The sequence below is a fragment of the Hibiscus syriacus genome, unplaced genomic scaffold (genome assembly GCF_006381635.1).
Source record: "Hibiscus syriacus cultivar Baekdansim isolate YM2019G1 unplaced genomic scaffold, ASM638163v2 tig00116964_pilon, whole genome shotgun sequence".
In the NCBI taxonomy this organism is placed as follows: domain Eukaryota; kingdom Viridiplantae; phylum Streptophyta; class Magnoliopsida; order Malvales; family Malvaceae; genus Hibiscus; species Hibiscus syriacus.
Genome location: NW_024063489.1, coordinates 1,395,977 through 1,420,946, shown reverse-complemented (window position 1 = coordinate 1,420,946; position 24,970 = coordinate 1,395,977). Strand labels below are relative to the sequence as shown.

Below are 24,970 nucleotides of genomic sequence, written 5' to 3'. Positions count from 1 at the left end.
GGATATATACTTTACAATATAATATGTAAATATGACAAAATCAGTTTCATTATGACAAAACTCATAAAATTTACCTGATATGTTAAAAGTATAAATATATTTTATAAAAATGATCTATACTTTTTTTGAAAGTTATGTAATTTATGTTTCAAAAATTTTTAATATTGTTTTATGTTTTCACCTACAATATTAATTTAATAATTTCATTTACACAAAAAATTATTTGATTGTTTTGATATTTTATAAAATATTATTTAGAATTTAAATTTAACAATTTTAACCAAAGATAATAATAAATATGTAATATCTATGTTTATTGTTTTTAATTTAATAATAATATATACTGTAACATAAAAAATAAATCATTAGACATGTATAATTACTAAATTAATATCTTAAAACTCACTCAAAAAATAACCTTAAATTAATGTTTTTTACAGTGAAATACATATCTATTACATTAAACTACCTATCGGATATGTTGAAAGTATCGATTCCATTTAAATAAGTATCGATACTTTTGGAATTTAAAAGAAAAACAGTAATAGCGCCTATAAAGTATCGATATTTTACAATATAACAGGTAAAAATATGACAAAACCGGTTTTATTATGACAAAAAGGGTAAAATTTACCTGATATGTTGAAAGTATCGATCCTTTTATAAAAAGTATCGATACTTTACAATATAACATGTAAAAATATGATAAAACCAGTTTCATTATGACAAAAACGGTAAAATTTACCTGATATGTTGAAAGTATCGATCCTTTTATAAAAAGGATCGATACTTTACAATATAACATGTATAAATATGACAAAACCAGTTTCATTATGACAAAACCGGTAAAATTTACCTAATATGTTGAAAGTATATATATTTTTTATAAAAAGTATCGATACTTTTTTGAAAGTTATGTAATTTATGTTTCAAAAATTTTTAATAGTGTTTCATGTTTCCACCTACAATATTAATTTAATAATTTTATTTACACAAAAAATTATTTGATTATTTTGATATTTTATAAAATATTATTTAGAATTTAAATTTAATAATTTTAACCAAAGATAATAATAAATATGTAATATCTATGATTATTGTTTTTAATTTAATAATAATATATACCATAACATAAAAAATAAATCATTAGACGCGTATAATTACTAAATTAATATCTTAAATCTCACTCAAAAGATAACCTTAAATTAATATTTTTCACAGTGAAATGCATACCTATTACATTAAACTACCTATCGGATATGTTGAAACTATCGATTCCATTTAAATAAGTATCGATACTTTTGGAATTTAAAAGAAAAGCAGTAATAGCGCCTATAAAGTATCGATACTTTATAAAAATGTATCGATATTTTACAATATAACAGGTAAAAATATGATAAAACCAGTTTCATTATGGAAAAAATGGTAAAATTTACCTGATATGTTGAAAGTATCGATCCTTTTATAAAAAGGATTAATACTTTACAATATAACATGTAAAAATATGATAAAACCAGTTTCATTATGACAAAAACGGTAAAATTTACCTGATATGTTGAAAGTGTCTATCATTTTATAAAAATGATCGATACTTTACAATATAACAGATATAAATATGACAAAATCAGTTTCATTATGACAAAACCAGTAAAATTTACCTAATATGTTGAAAGTATCGACTAATATACGGCTAATATACATCATTACCAGATACAAAGACTCTCACAACATTTGTTTTCTTATTGATTTGTCGATGATCACATATTGTCAGATATCTTCTTTGTAAAAAGGTTGTTTGTCTATAAAATCAGAATTGTGTAGCGAAATAACTTGTCAAATTCTTTGGTTTGTTTATTACTCTTTTATCACTTCGTAAAACGTCTTGTTCAACAGAGACAAATAATTTTATAGAAATTTTTTAGTTCTTTTGAAGTTAGACACCATCTCAAAAGAAAATTTTGTTTTCCTCTTTATATTTGAGTTTAATATTTTTATTTTATTTATGATTATTATCTCTCATTTTTTTCTTGTTTGAGTATATTATAATTCTAATCCTTTCTATTATTTTTCATTAAAGAAATTCAAATATCATTATTAAAAAAATGATTTATTTTATTTGTGGCGACATCAAATTTCGTGTAGTGTACTTCAGCTCTAAGAAATTGTATAAAAATAAAACTAATGTTATCCACTTGTTTTAGTTATTTCATGGGTAATTTTGGTTCTTCCAGGCAACAGTAAACCTTTCTCTATACTGGCGATATCATAACCGTCGTGCTAGAGAAAATTGGTGAGGAAGTTCGAAGCTGAACTGACTTCAACAACTGTTTTTTTTCCAACGTGGTAGAGAAGGAAAATTCTATGTTACACGTCGTATATCGAAATATATAATTAAAATGATATATTGAAATATATTATTAACCAAATTATTCTTATTAAATAAATATTAGAAGGATAAACTACACATTTAGTACATAAATTATTACTTTTGTTTCATTTTAAAACCTATATTTTATTTTTTAAAAATCATATCTAACATTTAGTTTAAATTTAAATTTGATACTCCACTGCTAAAAATTTAACAGCATATTGATGTGACATAACATGTCATTTTTTTAAATTTCTACGTCACCTTTATCCTTTTTTGTCAGTAATTTTTAATTAATTTTATTAAATCAATTAAGTGGTGGCATGTGTTACATCAATACTACAGTAAAGTTTTTAACGACGTGGTACTAAATTAAAACTTAAACGAAATATTAAGTATAAATTTGAAAAAAAATAAAGTTTAGATACTAAAATGAAACAAAAATAATAGTTTAGGTACTAAACATATAATTTACTATTTTAATATTTACTTAATAAGGACAATTTAATTAATAATATTTTTCAATATGTCACATTAATGGTGTATTTCGTTGTGCGACGTGCACGATGCACTACAGACCCATCCATTAGACAAAGGTAAATTACTTAATTTCAGGATAAGAGATATGTAACATATATTAAAATTTATTTAATTAATTTAAATTATTATTTTAATTATAAAAATTTAAAAATAATTATTAAATCTATTAAATTATTATAAAAATAATTAATAAATTTAATTAAATTATCATAAAATAATTACTAAATTCATCAAAAAATTATTATTATATTGTAGTCAACACTTTATAATAATTTAATATATTAATTATTATTTTATAACTTTTGAAAGTTGATTAATTAAAATTATTATTTAAATAAATTTAATAATTAATACAGTTTATTTTAAAAAATTAAAATAATTTATATCCTTGTATTTAATTTCAACTTTCATTTAAACCACTCTCACCCCAAATTTTTTTTTAAACGAATCATAAAATCATTCCTACAAACTTATCCCAACAACAAAAAAAAAAGATCATTCCTACAAGGTATTTCTTCGTTATCGAGGCTTTTACATAAGGAATCCATTGACAACATACCCTGAGGCTGTGGGATCATCGCAAATATTTGTAACCAACTTCCTATTCCCAATTTGCTCCAATCTTTCAACCTTCCTTTTCAAGACTGGATCAAGATCAATCTTTTTTTTTATATATAAATTCTTTTGCATCAAACCGAGAATTCCTAGGTACCTTGTGTTCATGTATTGAATCCGTGACATATTGATCTATAGAAACGCTGTCGTGTTCAACAATGTCTCCAATTTGCAGCAAACCATTCCAAGATCCTTGGCAAAAGCAGCTTTTGCCCTCTCAGAAAACTCCAGCCCTCCAAGTTCCTTTCAAGTGAAATGGTTTAAACTCAACAGTGATGGCAAAAGCCAAATAGGGAAGGATAAAAGTCCAATCCTTATTTTACCTTAAAAGGTAAAGAGCTTTAATTTTTACTAAGCCAACTCTGATTATAAGCGATTGAAGTTGCGTGGCCTGAAAATTATTGGTTGCAGCCACACAACCAAAGCTGGCCAACTTGCGACCCCGGAATTGTTTACCCGGTCCACGCCTGAAGAACAATGATTGAACATGCTTTACTTGTTGCTTAACTGCTCAATTTGATTCCCGGATATTCTTCCAAGTGGGCTTAAAAGAACATAACTATCTTTCTTTCTTTTTCAGAAAAATATATTTAATTTACTTTTATTATATCTGGTAATAAAGATGCATTCATTTGGGTTCCAAGGATCAAAGGCCTAGAAGATGTGGTGTCGTGTCCTACTTGATTGTTAGGTGGGTACGAAACTTTACACTTAGACCTTTCTAATCTGATGAAGACAGCTTGGGGGTCCATTTGCCATCAATCTCAACCTTACGTTTCACTTCATAAGGTTTTTAATCAATGTATTATTTTATACATAAAATAATCAAACCATGTTTATTAGTTGCAATTTATGAGTAGACAAGTTTCTTCTTGATGAACTCAGCTTTTGTAGGGTAAGTTGCAAGTGTTGGAAAGCAAGTTAGTTATAAAAATGCTTTGCTTCTCTTTTGTAATTGTCATTCATAAATGGAGCTCTTAGTATTGAGTACTTTGCAATGGAGAATGTGACTTTCTACGTATTTTCATTAAAGAAGTGTGCAAATCATCCACACCACTCCATTTCATATCGAGCACTATACGTCGCATTTTGTTTACAACCAAAGGTTTATTCGTCATTCAGGCAACAATATTTTGAATTCGTCTAGATACAGTTTGGATGTCACTTTATTGAGTCACTCAATTATTAAAAGTTATAAAATGGTCTACTGGTTATAGGGTGATGCTTTCTTGATTTTCCCGACTATTAATACTTATTAAATGATCACCCAACTATTCATATATTCCAAACTAATCATTTTTCGTTAAAAAATTGACAGCCGCCTAAGCTGAACATTAACATGTTAATTGTGATATGATAAAATTCGATCTCATAACCATTTGAATTGTATCTTATGGATCGGCTCTCTATTTATATTATATCGTCGAGTTAGTGCTTGAAACATTATGTCGTTGAGCCAATGCTTGAAAGCAACGACGATGCCAATAGACATCATATGATTTTATCATATCTCAGTTAGTAGGTTAATATCCAGCTCAGACGATCGTCAAATTTTGAACGGAAAATGACGAATTTTGAACATATAAATAATCAGATGACCATTTTACAACTTTTAATAGTTAGATGACTCAACAAAACACCATCATATATTCGGGAGATCATTTTTATACTTTACCCAATTATTTAACGGGTAATGACTACATTAATAATAATTTAAAATATTAGTGGCTAATTTTATAAGTTTTAGTTTAATGACCAAAATAAAATAGAACTCGTACTTTGATGGCTAATTGGTTAATTCTGAATCAAATCAGAGACCTCTCTATGGAAGCTGGTGGTAAAGGTTCTGCCAAGAAAGATCTTAACAATCAAAGGAACTTGTTTAAGGATGTATTGGAGTTCCTTGAGGCATCATTATTGTGGTCCTTCTGTTTGTGAGCTTATGGTTCTTGGAACTTCTCAAGTTAACTGGTATTTATCTTAATGTTGTTAGGATGGTTACTGCCCTAGTGTCCTGAGACATCAATGAAGATTGGTGGAGGGATTCACTGCAGACATCATCATGGTCTCAGTTGATACAGGTTTCTCTTTCACTTCAAGTTCTTTTTCACTGCAGCAAAGAATGATGTGTTGGCAAAAAACAAATAAAGCTCTTTCGACATGTGAAGCATAATACATAGCTGCAACAGCGTGCACTTGCCAAGCAATGTGGTTAAAAAATATTTTGAACGAGCTAAACTTGGCACAAGAAGAACTTACTACAATTTATGTCGACAATAAGTCTACAATTTCTCTTACCAAGGATCTTGTCTCCCATAGTTAAAGCAAGTATATTGATACAAAGTATCACTTTATACAAGAGCATGGGAAGAACAAAAATGTGGAATTAACATTTTGTAAAATTGAAGATCAATAAGCAAATATTTTCACGAAGCCATTAATAGGAGACGTATTCCACATAGAAAAGCTTGAAATGAAAAATCAAGTTTGAGGGGAGTGTTAAAATTCAAACTTGATTTTACATTGGAATATTTTTGGGGTTCACTCCAACTAAAAGGAATCTTATAGGCGGTGAACATATATCCAATGGTGAAAAGGTTGGTTTGTATTTCTTCATCATTAAATTTTTTATCCTCATTAGTGTGCTTCTGTAACCATGCTAACTTGCCTTTTTTATTTCTCGGTTATTTCTTTTATATTTTGATTTTATGGTAAAATTTGAACCCACCATTCATTGCTGGCTATGACATTTGTAGTTTCGAAAAAGAGAGTTATTTGTTATTTTAAATTTTGAAATAGTAAAAGTCTAAAAGACATTAATGTCTTTATAATTATACACATTTTAGTTTACGATTTGAACTTTTGTAGTTTCAATGAATGACTTAATTTCCGGTTAACTTAAGATGCCAAACTCAGTCACAGTCGATGGTTTTAAGTTAGTATAGATGCCTTGAATTACCAAATGGTATGAAACTAATACTGAATTCTTTCCATTCTGTGGTTCAGAGAATGTACAATTCACCAAATTCAGCCCTGAACAAAGCAAGAACGCAGCTATTGAACAAGCAGCTGATGCCATCTGCGGTATCTCCAATGAAGTTGATTTTCTAAATGATGTGTCAGTAAAGTGCATTATGAATGCATGTATGACTTCTTTGTATTCAGGGTAGGAACATCGGGCACTATGCTGTCAATGGAGGTGATGAAGATTCATAAGCTGCTGCCCGGCCAGATATACTGAAATCCAAATCTCTCTAACTGATAAATTAGTAACCATTTTGGTTTTGTTATATCGGCTATGGCTTCATATGCAACAGATAAAATGTCATTCTTGTTGTACTCTTTAGACCACTATTCGTTGCAATCAATCTCTACCAAATTTTATAAAAATATTCAGTGATTGTTTGAAATAGATTAGTAAAGTTGTGAGACGAAAAATACGTGTGGGTCTAACAATTCTGCAATAACAGTAGCACTTTTTATTTAAATTACGAAAACAAGGACATTCATTTTTGATAACTATAAGTTGACTAAGCACCGAAAGGTGCATATTAAATGCACCGAAAAAAATGAGCTGTTTTGTTGATTTTTTGGACAATGGCTAAATCATAATTTAGTCATTAAACTTTAGGGTATTTATAAATTAGTCCTTAGTTTTCACATATAAATACCCTAGCTCATTTAGCTTCAAAATCATCCCAAAACATTCTAGCTTTCTTCCAATACTAGAGAGATTTTAGAAAGTTTCTTGAGAGTTGTTTTCTCCTTTTTATCTAGAGAGAATTATCATTGTTTTCTCCTTGGTAGATCGAGAGAGGTTGTAATTCCTATTTTCTCATAGTGAAATTCTTCTACCATTGCCCGTGGTTTTTACCCTAAATATTTTAGGGGTTTTCCACGTAAATTTTGTGTCTCTTTTATCTTCAATTTTATTTTCTCAAATTATCAGTTGCGATTTTGCTCTATCCGATAGCCGTCTTCCGCAACAATTGGTATCCGAGCTAGATTAGAGTGTGTAATATCTGCTTATTGTCTTTGTGGTTGCCACAAAAAGGTGGATCCTCCAACATAAGAAAGTAAGAAGTTATTACCCATTCTTTGAAGGTTCCAGAGAACTATTCACGATAGTGAAATAGTGGGAGCTATCCGTAAAAGAAGCTATGGCAACGAAATTTGATATTGAAAAGTTCAATGGGAGAAATTTCTCATTGTGGAAATTAAAGATGAAGGCCATCCTGAGGAAAGACGGGTGTCTAGCGGCTATCAGTGAAAGGCCGATGGATTTTGCAGATGACAACAAATGGATCAAAATGGACGGAAATGCTATGGCAAACTTTCATCTAGCATTAGCAGATGAAGTATTGTCAAGCATCGAGGAGAAAAAGACAGCTAAGGAGATATGAGATCATCTCACCAAACTGTACGAGGCCACATCGTTGCACAATAAAATTTTCCTTAAGAGAAAATTGTACACTCTCCGTATGCCAGAATCTACTTCAATGACGGAGCACTTAAATACACTGAACACTTTATTTTCTCAGCTTACATCTTTAAGCTGTAAAATAGGAGAACAAGAACGTGTTGAACTTCTACTTCAAAGTTTACCGGATTCGTATGATCAACTCATCATCAACTTGACAAACAGTAATGTCACCAGTCTAGTCTTCGATGACGTTGCAGCTGCTGTTCTACAAGAAGAAAATCGGCGCAAGAACAAGGAAGACAGACAAGTAAATCTGCAACAAGCAGAAGCGTTGACAACGATGACAACGATGAGAGGGAGATCAACAGAACGTGGCCAAAGCAGCAGTCACAAACATGGTAGATCGAAGTCGAGGAGCAAGAAGAATTTAAAGTGTTACAACTGTGGGAAGAAGGGTCATCTGAAGAAGGATTGTTGGAGTCTAAATAAAAACTCCAATCCACAAGGCAATACCGCAAACACTTCAGATGATGGAGATGCTCTATGCTGTGAAGCGTCAACCACCGTGGAAGGAAGAAATCGATTTGCAGATATATGGCTCATTGATTCGGGAGCAACATATCACATGACCTCAAGAAGAGAATGATTCCATCATTATGAACCTGTCTCAGGAGGATCTGTTTATAGTTGCAATGATCATGCCTTAGAGATTGTTGGCGTGGGAACCATCAAATTGAAGATGTATGACGGAACAATTAAAGTTGTTCGAGATGTGCGGCACGTGAAAGGCCTGAAGAAAAATTTATTATCCTACAGATTGTTGGATAATAATGCAAGCAAGATTGAAACACGGAAAGGAATCATGAAAGTGTTCAGTGGAGCGCTTGTGGTACTGAAAGGCGAAAAAATAGATGCAAACTTGTACATGCTGAAGGGAGAGACTTTGGTAGAAGCAGAAGCCTCTGTTGCCTCATGTAGTTCAGATTCGGCAATGCTATGGCATCAGAAACTTGGACACATGTCAGAACAAGGAATGAAAGTCCTTGTGGAGCAAAAACTACTTCCAGGCTTAACAAAGGTATCACTTCCTTTGTGTGAGCATTGCATAACAAGTAAGCAGCACCGGTTGAAATTCAACACATCAAATTCTAGAGGCAAAAGTGTTCTAGAATTGGTTCACTTTGACGTATGGCAAGCACCAGTAACGTCCCTAGGTGGAGCAAAATACTTTGTCTCATTTATTGATGACTACTCCAGGAGATGTTGGGTGCACCCTATTAAGAAGAAGTCAGACGTGTTTTCAACTTTCAAAAAACTTCAAAGCGCGGGTGGAACTTGATTCTGGAAATAAGATCAAGTGTTTCAGAACAGATAATGGAGGAGAATACACAAGCGAAGAATTTGATGACTTTTACAAGAAAGAAGGCATCAAAAGACAGTTCACAGTGGCGAACACTCCTCAACAAAATGGAGTGGCAGAGCGGATGAACAGAACCTTGTTAGAAAGAACAAGAGCAATGTTGAGGGACGCAGGCCTAGAAAATCATTCTGGGCAGAAGCAGTCAATACCGCCTGTTTTTTGGTGAATCGAGCTCCATCAACTGCAATAGAGCTGAAGACACCAATGGAGATGTGGACTGGTAAACCAGTTGATTATTCAAACCTCCATGTATTTGGAAGTATTGTGTACGTGATGTACAACGCCCAAGAAATTTCAAAGCTGGATCCAAAATCCAGGAAATGCAAATTCTTGGGGTATGCTGATGGAGTAAAGAGGTATCGCTTGTGGGATCCCACTGCCCGCAAAGTGATCATTAGCAGGGATGTTATCTTTGTAGAAGGTAAACTACAAAGAAAAGAAGACGATGATAGCGCTGAAAAGTTAGAGACTACTCAGATACATGTGGAAAAAGAGTTTGAAGAATGAGATTCTTCTGAAGCAGAACCAGCACATGATGAACAAGTACCAGAGAGTTCTGAAGCTCCAACAACTCGTCAATCAGATCGTGTGAGAAGACGTCCCAATTGGCACTCGGATTATGTTATAGAAGGTAATATTGCATACTGCCTTTTAACAGAGGACGGTGAGCCATCAACATACCATGAGGCAATAAACAGCTCAGATGCTTCACTGTGGATGATGGCGATGCAAGAAGAAATCGAAGCCATTCATAAAAATAATACATGGGACCTTGTGTCACTACCACAAGGAAGGAATCCAATTGGTAATAAATGGGTCTTCAAAATCAAGCGAAATGGTGACGATCAAGTTGAGAGGTATCGTGCAAGACTGGTGGTCAAAGGATATGCTCAAAAGGAAGGTATTGATTTCAATGAAATATTTTCTCCTGTGGTTCGACTAACAACAGTTCGAGTAGTTTTGGCAATGTGTGCTACATTGGACTTACATCTAGAGCAGCTAGATGTTAAAACAGCTTTTCTTCATGGAAATCTTGAAGAAGAGATTTATATGCTCCAACCTGAAGGTTTTGAAGAAGACGAAAAGAAGAACTTGGTTTGCAGGTTGAACAAATCTCTGTACGGTCTAAAGCAGGCGCCGAGGTGTTGGTATAAGAGATTTGATTCCTTCATTATGTGCCTTGGATACAACAGACTTAATGCAGACCCTTATGCTTATTTCAAGAGGTCTGGTGATAACGATTTTGTTATATTGCTGTTGTATGTAGATGACATGTTGGTTGCAGGACCCAACAAAGATCATATTGAAGAATTGAAGGCACAACTGGCTAGGGAATTTGAAATAAAGGACTTGGGATCAGCAAACAAGATTCTAGGGATGCAAATTCACCGAGACAGAAGTAATAGGAAGATTTGGCTTTCACAAAAGAATTACTTGAAGAAGATCTTGTCACGATTCAACATGCAAGATTGTAAGCCAATTTCTACCCCTCTTCCTATTAACTTCAAATTATCCTCCAGTATGAGTCCTGGCAGTGAAGAAGAGAGGATGGAGATGTCTCGAGTACCGTATGCATCAGCAGTGGGAAGTTTAATGTTCGCTATGATATGCACAAGACCAGACATTGCACAAGCAGTGGTAGTGGTTAGTCGGTACATGGCGAATCCAGGCAAATAGCATTGGAATACAGTGAAGAGGATCCTGAGATACATCAAAGGGACCTCAAATGTTGCATTATGTTACGGAGGATCAAACTTACTAATCAATGGTTATGTAGATTCTGACTATGCAGGGGATTTGGATAAAAGCAAATCTACTACAGGATATGTGTTTAAAATATCTGGTGGAGCTGTAAGTTGGGTTTCAAAATTGCAGTCAGTCGTGGCTACGTCCACAACAGAGGCAGAATATGTAGCATCTACACAAGCCAGTAAAGAAGCAATTTGGTTGAAGATGCTATTGGAGGAGCTTGGGCACAATCAAGAGTATGTTTCTCTGTTTTGTGACAGTCAAAGCGCCTTGCATCTAGCAAGGAATCCAACATTTCATTCAAGGACAAATCACATACGAGTTCAATACCATTTCATTCGTGAAAAGGTGGAAGAATGGACGGTAGATATGCAGAAGATTCATACCAAAGACAACATAGCAGATTTCATGACGAAAGCGATCAATACCGATAAATTTACTTGGTGTCGATCCTCTTGTGGCCTGTCAGAGACGTAAGCAACATGATGGTACAAGGTAGAAAGAATGGTGTGAAGATATGATTGTTCCAATCATATCTTCAAGTGGGAGATTGTTGACTAAGCACCGAAAGGTGCATATTAAATGCACCGAAAAAAATGAGCTGTTTTGTTGATTTTTTGGACAATGGCTAAATCATAATTTAGTCATTAAACTTTAGGGTATTTACAAATTAGTCCTTAGTTTTCAACTATAAATACCCTAGCTCATTTAGCTTCAAAATCATCCCAAAGCATTCTAGCTTTCTTCTAATACTAGAGAGATTTTAGAAAGTTTCTTGAGAGTTGTTTTCTCCTTTTTATCTAGAGAGAATTATCATTGTTTTCTCCTTGGTAGATCGAGAGAGGTTGTAATTCCTATTTTCTCATAGTGAAATTCTTCTACCATTGCCCGTGGTTTTTACCCTAAATATTTTAGGGGTTTTCCACGTAAATTTTGTGTCTCTTTTATCTTCAATTTTATTTTCTCAAATTATCAGTTGCGAATCAAATTAAGGGAGATAATTGCTCCTCCAGATCCAAAAATGTAATTAATTTCGTACAGATTTCACGATAATACAAGTCAAATAATTTTTTGTTGGGAGGAGAAGCTACGAACATTGAATCGTACAACCGATAAGAATTTGTTGTCAAATATTAACTTAAAACAACTCTGTAGGGTGGCTACTTCGAGGGTCATAAAAGAGTGCAGATTTTCTTGTCGAGACCGATATCGACGCCATTGTAAGCAATGGGAGCATACATCCAGAGTTCATCAGAGCTTAAAAGCTGCAATCATGGTAAAAAAGGAACCATAGATTAATTTTACTTCAAATCCTTTCTGTGCCTAGACTAAAGCAAACCTCTTCATAGTTTGTTTTAAAGGTTTTATTTCATCCATCCGTTGTTTTCTTTACCAAATTACCTTAATTTGTAGCTGCATGAACTTCACATAATGAACAGCCTCTTCAAGCATAGTGCTGATATCAACCTGTATTATCAACATCAATGAACATGAGTTTTGTGGATCTTCATTATAAAGTAGCTAAGTAAATCTCATTTACGAAATATATATGAAACTATAATGTTGCTTAATTACCTTTGTTCCGTTTGGGACGAGGTTCTGTAAAATTCTCAATCTCTCATTAATCCTCTCTCTTCGTTTCTGCAATAATCAAGCAAAAAAGATTCAGATATTTCGGCTAACGCCAATGGGATCATGATATAGCTAGGAAATTTCTTACCCTTGCATAGAGGCTTTGGGGATCAATTGCAGACCCTCTGCTGGCTCTTTTCTTTCCATTCAAGTTAAGGGCTTGAGCTGCTTTGGAATCTGAGGTTGCCAATACGCCCCCATTAGTATTATCCTGAGAGATGTCGTCATCATCGGAACTAGAGGTGATAGAACTCTGTCCGTCCGAACCGATGTTGCTCTCTTCATTGCCGTTTAAATTGTTCTTCCGGTTCTTATTCGACTGCACATTCCTCCTATCTTTTTCTGCCTGCATTTCGAAACCATGAATTACAACCTCAATAATGAAGATTATACATGTGTGTGTATGTATGTAATAGCTTACAATTCATTTTTTTTCTCTTACATCTTTTGGAAGCCGGGTTCTTTTCTCTGTAGTCTGAGATGAATTGGTATTGATTTTATCCACATCATCATGCAGCTCCAGCACATCAAGCTTCCTCTTGAGCAGCAATTCGTTAGCATTATCAGCAGGATGCCTACCATCTAACTCTGGAAAGCAGTCAGCACTCAAGTCTTTAATGACATTAGCAGCGTCTTCCATTGCAATGTTCGGGAATGCCAGGGCAAACGAGTCAGTAATTTTGTCGTGTACCCCGTCAATATCCATTGAAATATCCAAGGACATGGTGATATCATTTGTTACAGTAATATGATTAGAACCACCAAGGAAATAGGTTTCATGATTTGGCTGGGGAGCAAAAGCACTATTGCTTGAATTGCTACACTGACTACTGTCGTGAATTTTGTAGTGAAAATTAGAATCAAGAGCATTGGAAGCACAGAACAAACTCTCACTGACTCCGCCAATGCTCATATTGGCTTCAGGATTAGGACAAAAGGTCGATGGATTAATGAAGCTCAACCGCTCGTCATGCTCCGGGGGAAAGGAAAACTGATGGAGAATCTGCTGCATGAAATCAAACTGATCTTCATTGGAGAACATTCTGTTAAATGAATCACAATCTTCATCATGAAATGCTGCAAGCGACTCCATCTTTATCTCTTGTAAACTGAGAAGCCTGCGGTGGAAAACAAAGAGATTTTTTGTTTCTGTGTGATGGTTGAGATGAGCAAAAAACTAGACACACATTTATACCACCAAATCATAAGGAGACTGTTAACATGTATTGACTTACATTAGTTTATTGAGTTCTTAATACCAAAATTATTATTCTGTTACTAAACAGGCGAAGTACAACTCATAGGATGTCTAAGTTCGTCCATTCATCCATTAAATTAATCCAAAAGGCTCAGTCCTTGGACCTGATAATTAAAATTGTAGTTAAATTGACTTAATGGTCTAATAACAATGATTAAAAGATGACTAAATGTGATTACCTGGATAGGTTAGATTAAGCAGGGAGGCTCGGGAAGAGAATGAAGTACGCGTAAGAAGTAGACTACCCTTCCTTTGAATATAATAAAACACCAGGAATGTTAAGCGGATTAAACAAACAAGTGCAGCTACAGAACGGCCCTGCACATCGTGGGAATCGAGTCTGACATTCTTTAATCAAAATGAACTTAAAAATCCCGACACGGTAACGACCAAACTCCTCCCCTGTCCTGGCAAAATCCTAACCGTGTTGTCTTTGCTTTTAACTTGCTAGCTATGATCAACCAAATATTATATATTGATAAGATCGTGGATGGATCTCGTGGTATTGGGAGTGCCGTTGCACCTCTTGGAAATTTCAAATTCTTTAGGTAATTTTTTTAATATTTTATTGATTATCTAATTTTGTATTTCTGAATTTCTGTAATTTGTATCTCTAAATTTCTAATATAACTTCTAAATTTATACCTTTAATATAAAATTCTGTGTCCGCCCCGAGTACAAAATCATCTCTTTACAGCTGATCAGTTTTAACAGTTCAATCCTTAAGCCATTGCAGAGGAAAATTCATATGCACCAAGCTTGCTGATATTGTAGCAGCACAAACTCGGGTCACATATGTGGATAAACTCAAAATACAATGACAGATGTGATATGTTATTCAGGAATAAATACTAATAAGAACCCGCTGTAATAGATCAATGAGCAAATTACACAAACTGACATTATTGAACTTTCGGCCGTATGATACGGTTGAAACCCTGACGTGTGAGACAGAGTAGATTATTTACGTATTGTTTGGAGCTTGCACCGGCCATTGCACGACCTCTCCAAACAAACATGTCGGGGGGACTTGAAGAAAAGTGGGATCGTTAAGTTGTCACAATCTGATAATATTCTTCATTGGAAATTTAGAATTAGATTTTCCTCACTTCTCACCTTGAACCAAATAGCAGAGTTTGCTGCATTCGTGTCACGTGTCAAGGATAATTTACATTATAAGTCATTTAATTTAGCATCGGTTTTCATTTAAGCCACCAATTACATCGAAGTTTTATAATTAACAAATTAAATCACTTATACCAACTCTATTAGGTAATTCTAATGGAAATGTTCACTCAACACCCACCCATGACTTCCATAATTTCCCAATATTAATTATATTTAAAACATAAGTTAGGAATGCATGTTGAAGTAACTTTTACATTAAAAACATTCAATGAAATTGGCATAGATGACCTAATTTGTTAACAATAGAAGTTCAACGGTATAATTTGATAAAACCAAAGATTTGTGACTTATATGAAAATTGATATTAAATTGGGTGATCTAAAGTGCAAGTTACCCTTTTAAATTATTGTTACTCTTATAAAAGACATTGAACTCTAATTAGTATTACTAATTCCCTCGTTAAAAAGTGCAATAACAAGCAAGGAAACCACTTCGCTTGACAAATATGGAAGAGATAGTGAACTTAATTAATTTAATTAAGACTTAATTAGTTGTATTCATGTATATTAAAGTATTTTACTTATATTAATACTAAATATGGGAGAGTGTGAAAATTAATATTATCTCATAAAAATGTCAATGGTTGGTAAAACTTGCCTTTCTTCATCAACATTATATGCATGAGCTACTGTCGGTCCACGCTTACAAAAATTTAAACTTGTTTTTGCACTTTAGTCTACAAAGGATTTTTTATATATAATAAAGTCTGCAAAGTTTAATTAAGAAACACTTAGTCGGTTATAAATCGTATTTTATTATTAATTAATAATTATTCGAAATTTAAATTTTGAATGCACCATAACGAAAAAAATCTAGTTAACTAAACAAATAATAAATGTTAATTGAATTAAAATTTACATTTAATACGCATTTTCATACTATTATGATGATACATTGAATATACAACTTAGTCAAGGCGCATGGATCGAAAAAAATAACAAAAATTAGTCAAGGAATGTATATTATAGATATGTACATATAGTTTTCCAATGGTACCGAGTTATAATTATATGCATAATTATCATTTTCTGTCTATTAGGTATAATTATATAGCAAATTTATATTATTTTCATGAGGCAAAGGTTTAATTTAGTTAAGTAAAAAAATTTGAAAGGATTGATGAAGCGAGTAAAAAAAATAAAAGGAAATAACATAAATGATTTAATTATTTTAACTTAAAACTCAAAGAATTGTTATCATGGTAAATTCAAATTAATAATCATATATTAATTATATTAATCGTATTTTAGAACTCATTTAATTACATTAATTTTTTATTTGACTTATGTTGACCATTAATGTATTGCTATAGCAACTAATGGTGTTGTCCACTAGATATATGTGACGGTCCATGATGCTAACATGACAATCCACGTGAATATGATTGATATAAGGACTTAATTGATTTTTTTGACCGATGGTTTATAATTGAATTTTTTGGCTGAATTCGAAGTGAAAAAAATCAATTATGCCCTTGAACTAAGTTAAAACAATCAGCTAAATCCTTTTATTGCATTATCATTCACACATGAACGTCAGGCCAACATAATAAATTGTTATGTCAATATTATAATAATTAACATTTATCATAGAATAAAATTGTTACAATTAAACGAGTTTTAAAACAAAACTAATATAATTAAAAAGAAAAAAAATGTTAATAATTTGAGTTTATTAAAAAAACCATTAAGACATTTATTTTGATATAATTTTTTATTTGCTTTAACTTTTGCTTGTAATAAACAAACCATATAAGGTCAATGCTCACTGAATATATATTTTTATAGGTGCTTGTAATTATGGTTTTAAAATTGGTAAACTTGTAAAAGTCAATTTTTTATAAAAAAAAGTGAATTGTCGGCTTTTATCATTATTAATATTATTTCAAATGTCAACTATTATTACTTGAGAATATATATTATTTCATGGGAAATATTGAAACTAATCCGATTGTTTAAAATTTCCTATTGATCAGAAACTTTAAGAAAACAATTATGGTATTTAAATTTATAAGTTATGAATTATCCAAATATTATAATTCAGATCAATTTTTATTTTTTCGATTTTCATGAAATATTATGTATAATTACAAATTTTCAGTCTTTTAGCAATAATTAAATAATGAATTATTTTGCTTTCATGAGAGGACTAAATATTCTTTAATTTTTAATAAAAAGAATCTTATACGATTGAAAAAACAAATCAAAATGGTCTGCTTCAGAAATATTAGGTATATTAATACTTGAAATTATATATTTTTTTAAAGAAAAAGCATGTGTCTAGGATTATTTCCTCTTCAAGAATTGTGATTTAATTATTCTTAAACATTTTCTATTTGCCTTATCTTTTTCTTGTAAAAAATAAACTAAATAAATTCAATGCTCTTATTTCTAGTCTTCTAGATGCAAGTAATTATAGTACAATGTCAACTCTCTTTTTTTTTTTTTTATCAAATGTCAACTTTTATTAGTAAATATTAGGGTGATGTGGTCACGTTCGACGAATACGGATAAACACCGTTGATGATGAACACTATTAAATTAATTTATAAAATGTTAAATTATAAAGTATTAAACGTGTAATTATAAATTAGTTAAAAACTTAAATATAATTTAATTAAAATAATATATTTATAAAACATTAGTTTTTAGGGTAAACTATACAATTGACCACCTAACTATTTACCCTTTTTACTTTGAGCATCGATTTTTCAATTTTGTCAATCGGGTCACCTAACTATTTAAATCAGGTCAATCAAACCACCTGCCATTAAATATTAATAGAGGAGATGATGTGGCAGTTAATAAAATTTATATAATTACACATTTAGTCCTCATTACTTACAATTCTATTAATTTGGCCCTAACTTTTAATTAATTCAATAAATTTAATCCTCAATCCGATAATGACATGTGTCACCAATTGAATGAATGAAAAATAAATTAAATAAATAACCACTTCTTGAGGGATTTGAACCTGGGACGCAAACTGAAGAATTGAGCGCCCTAGCTACTAAGTTTGACCACTAAATTTGTCTAGTATACAGAACATAAACTATATAATTTATAATATATTTAATGGTAATAAATAATATTATAATTGATAAATAAAAGAATATGTTTTATTTATATTTTAAATCACATTTAATACAAAAATTAAAATAAAAGTAAATTTAATATGTTATAATTGAAATATATCACTTTACATATTTTAAAGCAATAAATTGCCTTCATTATTATAATTTTATTGAACTGTAATGTATCATATCTTATATTTTAAAGTATTATAATGTCGATCGGATTCTAATCATATTTAACAACTCTATATTAAAATAGACCAATTCAATAAAATCAAGTTTCCCCTAAAATTTTCTTCAAATATATAATGAAAAAACAATAAAATATAAAATTCTTAATCTAAATAGGGTATAAACAAGTCAATGCATAAGTTAAAATGCTTACTAGAATAAGCCCTCAACTATAAAGAAAATTCTAAGTCAACGAAACTCTTTGTTATATTTCAATTATAATATATTAACATTATTATTTTTTCATTAAAATGATTTAAAATATAAATAAAATATATTCACATATTAGTTAGTTATAATATTTGTGTGTGTATATATATATATATATCATATTATCATATTATTCAATTATTTCATGTTGGAGTTCTTATTAGGCCATTTTCTCTCTCTCTTTATTGTCATTAACTATATATATTATGTCGTGATAGGTTTGTCATTTGAATGGTGCAACCCAGTGGTTGGGGCGTCTACTTCATCTCTTCACGTCTTGGGTTAAATCCCACCAACAACAATTATTGATTACATTTATTTTCTATTCATTCAATTGGTGATACGTGACACCATTTGTTTGGATGAAAAATTTATTAAATTAAATACAAATATTAATAAAAAAATACAATCACATAATGACACATGTCATCATCTGATTGAGGATTAAATTTATAGAATTAATTAAAAGTTAGGACCAAATTAATAGAATGTGTAAGTAATAAGGACTAAATGTGTAATTATATAAATTTTATTAACTACCACGTCATCTCCTCTGTTAATATTTAACGACATGTGGCTTGATTGAAAAGATTTAAATAGTTAGGTGACTCAATTGACAAAATTAAAAAATCGATGGTTAAAGTAAAAGGGGTAGATAGTTAGGTGGTCATTGGTATAATTTATCCTAAAAACTAATGTTTTATAAATATTATATTTTAATTAAATTAAATTTAGATTTTTAACTAATTTATAAGTATTTATTTAGTGTTTTATAATTTAAGATTTTATAAATTAATTTAATGGTGCTCATCGTTAACGATGCTCATCCACACTCGACGAGCGTTGTAGAATTTTTCTAAAGATTATACATTATTTCATGAGTAATATGGAAATTAATACATTGGTTGGAAGGTAAATTAAATAAAAATAATAATGAAATAAATGAACATTTTATATATACCCACAAAATAATAAAGAAAAGGGGACAAATTCCAAATTAAGTCAATTACAGACTTCAGCTCTCTTTTTTTCTTGGGGGTGGCCGACTAAAATAAATCGTACAATTAACTAAGATTTTCCCCTATTTAACAAAAAGATCTAAGAATTTTGCTTTGTTTAGTTTATATATTTTAGGGGGGAATCTGAGAATAAATGCTTTGGAATGTAAGGGTATTCAAAAATCAAATTGACTTGAGAATTTATTTTTTATTTTAAATTGTTTGAATTAATTCAAATTAGTTACTTAGATCTTGAGTTTAGGTCCTATTTGAATTTAAAAGTTTAAATAATAAAATATTAAATATTAAAATTATTTTATTATTTATCTTTAACTAAGTAATTTAATTATTTTGTGATTCAATCTCTTATTTTCTTGTTTCTCCAACTTCTTCTTTATTTAAGTTTAATTTAATCAAATTTGAATTACATGTACCAACAACTAGTTGATTTAGTGGGACGAGACATTAGATTTTTTAAGTAAGGTCATATGTTCGCACTTTGACATTTACAAATGGAGAAAATTAGGTTGGAAGGGTTGCGTCATAATGAATCTCTGCAAAACCCGATATAGATTAGTTAATCAATAGATCAGATACCAATGATTAATTAAAAAATTGAACCACATTTTCACACAACCACTGTAGAGCATCCTTATAATTTTAGTTCTTATGTTTACAACAATTTTTCTATCTTTCAATTTAGTCTTTAAAACTTTATGTTTTATTTGAATTGGTCCTTTAACTACAACTTTTTTGTAAATTCTTTTGGCATAATGACAAAATTAGTATCTCTTATTCTTTTTCTAGAGCATTTTAGTCCCAACATTTTAATTTTTTGTCCAAATAACCCCTGTTGGATGGAAATCATTAATTGACTAACGGTCAACAAATGTTACTGACTTGATATTTTTATATGTATTTAATTGATGACTTAATATATTTCGTATCACTACTTTGAATGACATGACACATACTATATCATCAATTAAACACATGTGAAAATGCCTCAATTAGCTAATAGAGATTCTGGTAAGTTTTGGTGAATTTGAAGAATTATGATTGGATTTGGACAATTAAACTAAGATGGATAGCTCAAAGAAGTGGTTCTATATAACATAACTTATGCACAATATACAACATTTTGAACGCATTTATCATGCTGCTAATTACGAGAATTCACCTGTCAAATTATGAGATCAAGCTTGCCTTCGGTTCGAAGATCAAAATGCTTGGCGAGCATAATTACGCAGATACTACTCTTATTCTCATCTTCTAGTTCTTACTTTTTCGAGTTCCTATCGAGACTTCTGCTTAAGATTTTCTAGTAAAAGAACATTCAACTGTGTTGCCCACTGTTGTCTTAAACAGTGTACAATGAGTGTTTAAGGTGGCCTCGTTACCTTTAACTATCATGTTAGTTAAAAAGAATCTCTTCCCCTGCCATTCTACTATGTAAATTTTCTTCTTTTAGGAACAAGTTTCATGTTTCTGTTTCTGTTTTCACTTCAGAACTTGTTCTCTTGAAGGCTCTTTGGTTTTCTTTTGTTCACTAGCCCTAGGAAAAAAAAGGCAAAATAGCACCAATGAGATCAATAGTGAAGAAGTGAACTCAGCTTGGAAACATGACGATGTCATTAATAACATGATGTCTTGTAGTGTAAACCAACGAGTCATATCGATGAATGCCACTGGCTCCACTCATACAACGATAAAAGGCAAATCAACCATTGTTACAAGCCGTAAAATAAAACTGTCCTCCAAACTAGCTCTTTAGAGAAACAGGGAACAATAACTCCCAAATCAAAGTTATCATACTTCTGAGTTCAATCTAATGTGACCTTAATTTACCAAATGTAGCCCTCTTATTCAACAAAGTAGTTTTCTTAGGCTTTTGGCTAAAGTTCAAGCTCTGTTGCAACACTCAACAAAGGTTCCACCACAAAATTCGTGAGATCAAGTGGAGCTTACAAGAACAAACAGTGGTTTGTCTCCTAACCGTTCCCGGCCCTGAAATATAAATCAAGAAAACATTAACATGAAAGTGAATGAAAAAGGCATAAATGACAGGAGAAATATACAGTATATTTTATGCTCGACTCATAGCACATGAGATGTCTGAAAACAACAGAAAGCACAAGTCAGTGATTTCAAAGTTCTACCAGTTCATACATTGAGAAAGACATTCAGCAAAGACCGAAATGAAGCTATATTTCAGAGCTCCAATAGCTGTAGTAATTGCCTTTTCATCAACACAGGCCAAAATTCCCATGCAGACTTAAATCCATTCAACCATGCCTCAATGCTGTAGTAGAATTTGCTATTACTAATAATGATTATATGGAATTTATTGCCATAAACTTTGCTAGTTTTATTTTAATATAATTGACATAGGCCCCTATTGCATAAATCTCCAATGAACATGACAGACAAAAACAAGTGAAAGAATGTGATTAGTAATGTGCCTTTTGGAACCTCACATCATGTTTATAAAGAACAGGTATGGTTGTAATAAAGAAAACACTGAAATTGTTATATCTTTAAGAACTTATTGTCCGGTGCAACATGCTCAAGCATAGGCCTGCCATATTAAACTAGCACAGATATTCATTCTCCAACCTAGTATCTGGCAGACTTTTTCCTTTTTTACAATGCATTAACATTTGCTTTTTTATTTTGTTATTTTCTATTTTCCATCGTACATTTATGGAATAAGTCTGGGAACTCAACCTGTATTTTTATCAGTCATAGAATTTCAAATTATCGAGTCTGTGTAAACAAATGCATTATTGTAGAGACCAATTTGGAAGGTAAAAGAAGAATTAGCTTATAGATTAGTGACTAACAGGAAGCAGGTGGGTCTGAGATTAGCAACACATACCTTCAACTCGGGTAATTCAATAACACAAGCACACTCCACAACATGCACTCCTACACGCTCTGCAAAAAACAACCAATCATATAAACATCAATGCCCTAACAAGATAAACAGGAGCGAGAGGGTGTTCAAACGAAAGGAGAAGACAACCCTAAGGCACTTCATCATCGTTCTTAAAATCATAGGCCCACTTATAGTTGACAACATAATTGATTGTGATCAACAAAGCCACTCTCTATCATATTATGGAACAAAAAGATGGAAATAAGCAAAGTCCCGAAGTCCAGATTAAATTGAAGTACCAAGTAGCCTGATTGCGGCACACAATGTTCCACCAGTAGCAATAAGATCATCTATTATCAAAGCACGTTCTCCTGCTTGGACGGCACCGACATGCATCTCCATTTTATCTGTTCCATACTCCAAAGAATACTCCTCTGATATAACCTCCCCTAATAAAGATCAAAACATTTAACAGATAATAAAAAGATCAAGGTCTTTTGTATTGTTCGTGAATCTCTTGCAGAAACGGGCAATAACTGGAACTGAACAGAACGCAAAATCATAAACAACAGTTCAGCATTGTGGATCTTTAATAGCTAATCGAAGCTTCAATGCTATTAACAACTTTAAGTGATAGAAACGTACAGTTCATTATGATACAAAGTAAGAAGCGGAAATCATACCAGGCAATTTATTGGGTTTCCTCATAGGAACAAACTTCGCCCCAATAGCCAATGCAATAGGTGGGCCAAAAATGAATCCCCTTGCTTCTATACCTGCATTTTGCTATCAGTATTTCATCAACTACAAAAATCCCAGACACATACACAACATATCTCAAGAAAATGCACAAACATCATTACAGCAAGAGAAAGGTCAGACAACATTGAATGAATGAAATTCAGCCAGTTTCACATAAGCATTATAATATCAGTTGTTAGATTCTTGAACTTAAAGCTTATTAGTAACCAAGCCCATAAATCAAGTGATTTTCTTGTGTTCAAAAACAGATTTATACTGTGTATTAAGGGGAGATTTACCTGCAACAACAGAGATATCTTTCCCTCTGTACCTCTCAACAAACAAATCGATAGTATCACGAAATGCCTTGGTATCAAGAAGCAAAGTTGTTATGTCCTGAAACATTATCCCTGACAAAAAGCAAGTGTAACCCTAAAGAATTAATAAAGTCCAAAAAAAAAAAAAAGCCAACGGCAAAGAAGAGTGAAGGGTGGTTTTCTTTTTTACCAGGTTTGGGGAAGTTTGGGATGACACGAATCGCTGAAGAAATTTTGGAAATCCGAGGGTCTTGTTCATCTTGAGATGCCATTTTTGGTTGATTTGCAACTGAGTCAATCGCTGCTCCAACTCAACACAGAAGGCAACGAATCAGATAGGTAAGACGGTGTGTGTGAAAGAGAAAGACTGCCGGTTGACACTCATCTTACCAACAAAAAAGCACCCTAAAGTTTATATAAAATAATAAAAATAAAAAGTAACCACTAAAAATCCATTTATGTTTATAAGCCTAACGGTATGTTTGATTATATCTTAATAGAAAGCATTTGTTTCGTACTTCTGAATGATTAGTGTTGACTGATTCAATAAAATTGTATTGAATAATTCAGAAAAGAAGTACATCTTGAATGATTCAGAGTCATTATCAAATAGCATATCACATTCAGAGTTAATTCATACAGAACCTCTGAATTATTCAACATTTGAATTATTCGACGCTTAATATTATAAAGTAAACAAACAGCTCCTAAGATGCCGGGATGTATAAGGTGCATCATCTTAATATACGGTTAAAAAAACTTAAGCTGAGCTTAAATATCTACATCCGATGTTATTTTTACATTAATAGCCTTCAACAAACACACTATTTATTGTACCGAAGAGAGTAAGCCAAGGAAACAAAACATTACCGGAGTTGAGTAGAGGAGGGAATGTACGCCTGTAATCTCGCAAACGATATACCGGTAATTGGTGGGAAGAGGAAGGAGAGATCCAACCGCCGTCTCGTTTGGGGAACACAGCGTAGTCAGGTGGAGCTGTCGTTGTTGAAAATTGAGAATAGATTGGGTTTGAACAAGAGAATATTAAAGCCCTTTGCATCATTCTGCACCACCGACGACTATATAAAAAAACAAAAGAGAAAAAACAGAGTCAAGGTGGAAGAGATTAGAAAAGATCACCCGATTTTCGAATGTTGTTACAATATCTTTGACGGTAACGCACAAATTCACCGAATTATAGAGGGTAGTTTGGTCTATAAGCCAATAATGTCTGAAAGCGCTCACCAAATAGGATCTCATTATACAGGATCAAATGCCAACTCTATATCGCTTGATTATTCACTAGGGGAAAAAAATTTATTTAAA

At 31.8% G+C, this 24,970-nt stretch overlaps 2 protein-coding genes and 1 long non-coding RNA gene across 3 annotated transcripts; 1 reads left to right on the top strand and 2 right to left on the bottom strand.

Moving 5' to 3' along the window:
- Window positions 1–6,050: 6,050 nt before the first annotated feature.
- On the top strand, window positions 6,051–6,753 carry LOC120190988. Its single transcript, XR_005522655.1, has 3 exons — window positions 6,051–6,120; window positions 6,530–6,607; window positions 6,689–6,753. It is a non-coding gene; the product is annotated as an uncharacterized LOC120190988 (long non-coding RNA).
- A 5,490-nt stretch (window positions 6,754–12,243) lies between these two features.
- On the bottom strand, window positions 12,244–13,840 carry LOC120190929. Its single transcript, XM_039193944.1, has 5 exons — window positions 13,190–13,840; window positions 12,836–13,093; window positions 12,691–12,756; window positions 12,517–12,582; window positions 12,244–12,380 (listed from the first exon to the last, which is right to left on the bottom strand). The coding sequence occupies exons 1-5, from the start codon at window positions 13,838–13,840 to the stop codon at window positions 12,288–12,290; spliced, it is 1,134 nt and encodes a 377-aa protein (XP_039049875.1). The 3' UTR covers window positions 12,244–12,287.
- Window positions 13,841–21,326: 7,486 nt separating this feature from the next.
- On the bottom strand, window positions 21,327–24,761 carry LOC120191023 (adenine phosphoribosyltransferase 1-like). The gene is made up of 7 exons (XM_039194027.1): window positions 24,515–24,761; window positions 23,835–23,945; window positions 23,627–23,737; window positions 23,270–23,362; window positions 22,886–23,035; window positions 22,587–22,645; window positions 21,327–21,715 (listed from the first exon to the last, which is right to left on the bottom strand). Exons 1-7 carry the CDS (start codon window positions 24,705–24,707, stop codon window positions 21,662–21,664), a joined length of 771 nt encoding a protein of 256 aa, XP_039049958.1. The 5' UTR covers window positions 24,708–24,761; the 3' UTR covers window positions 21,327–21,661.
- Between the last annotated feature and the right edge of the window lie 209 nt (window positions 24,762–24,970).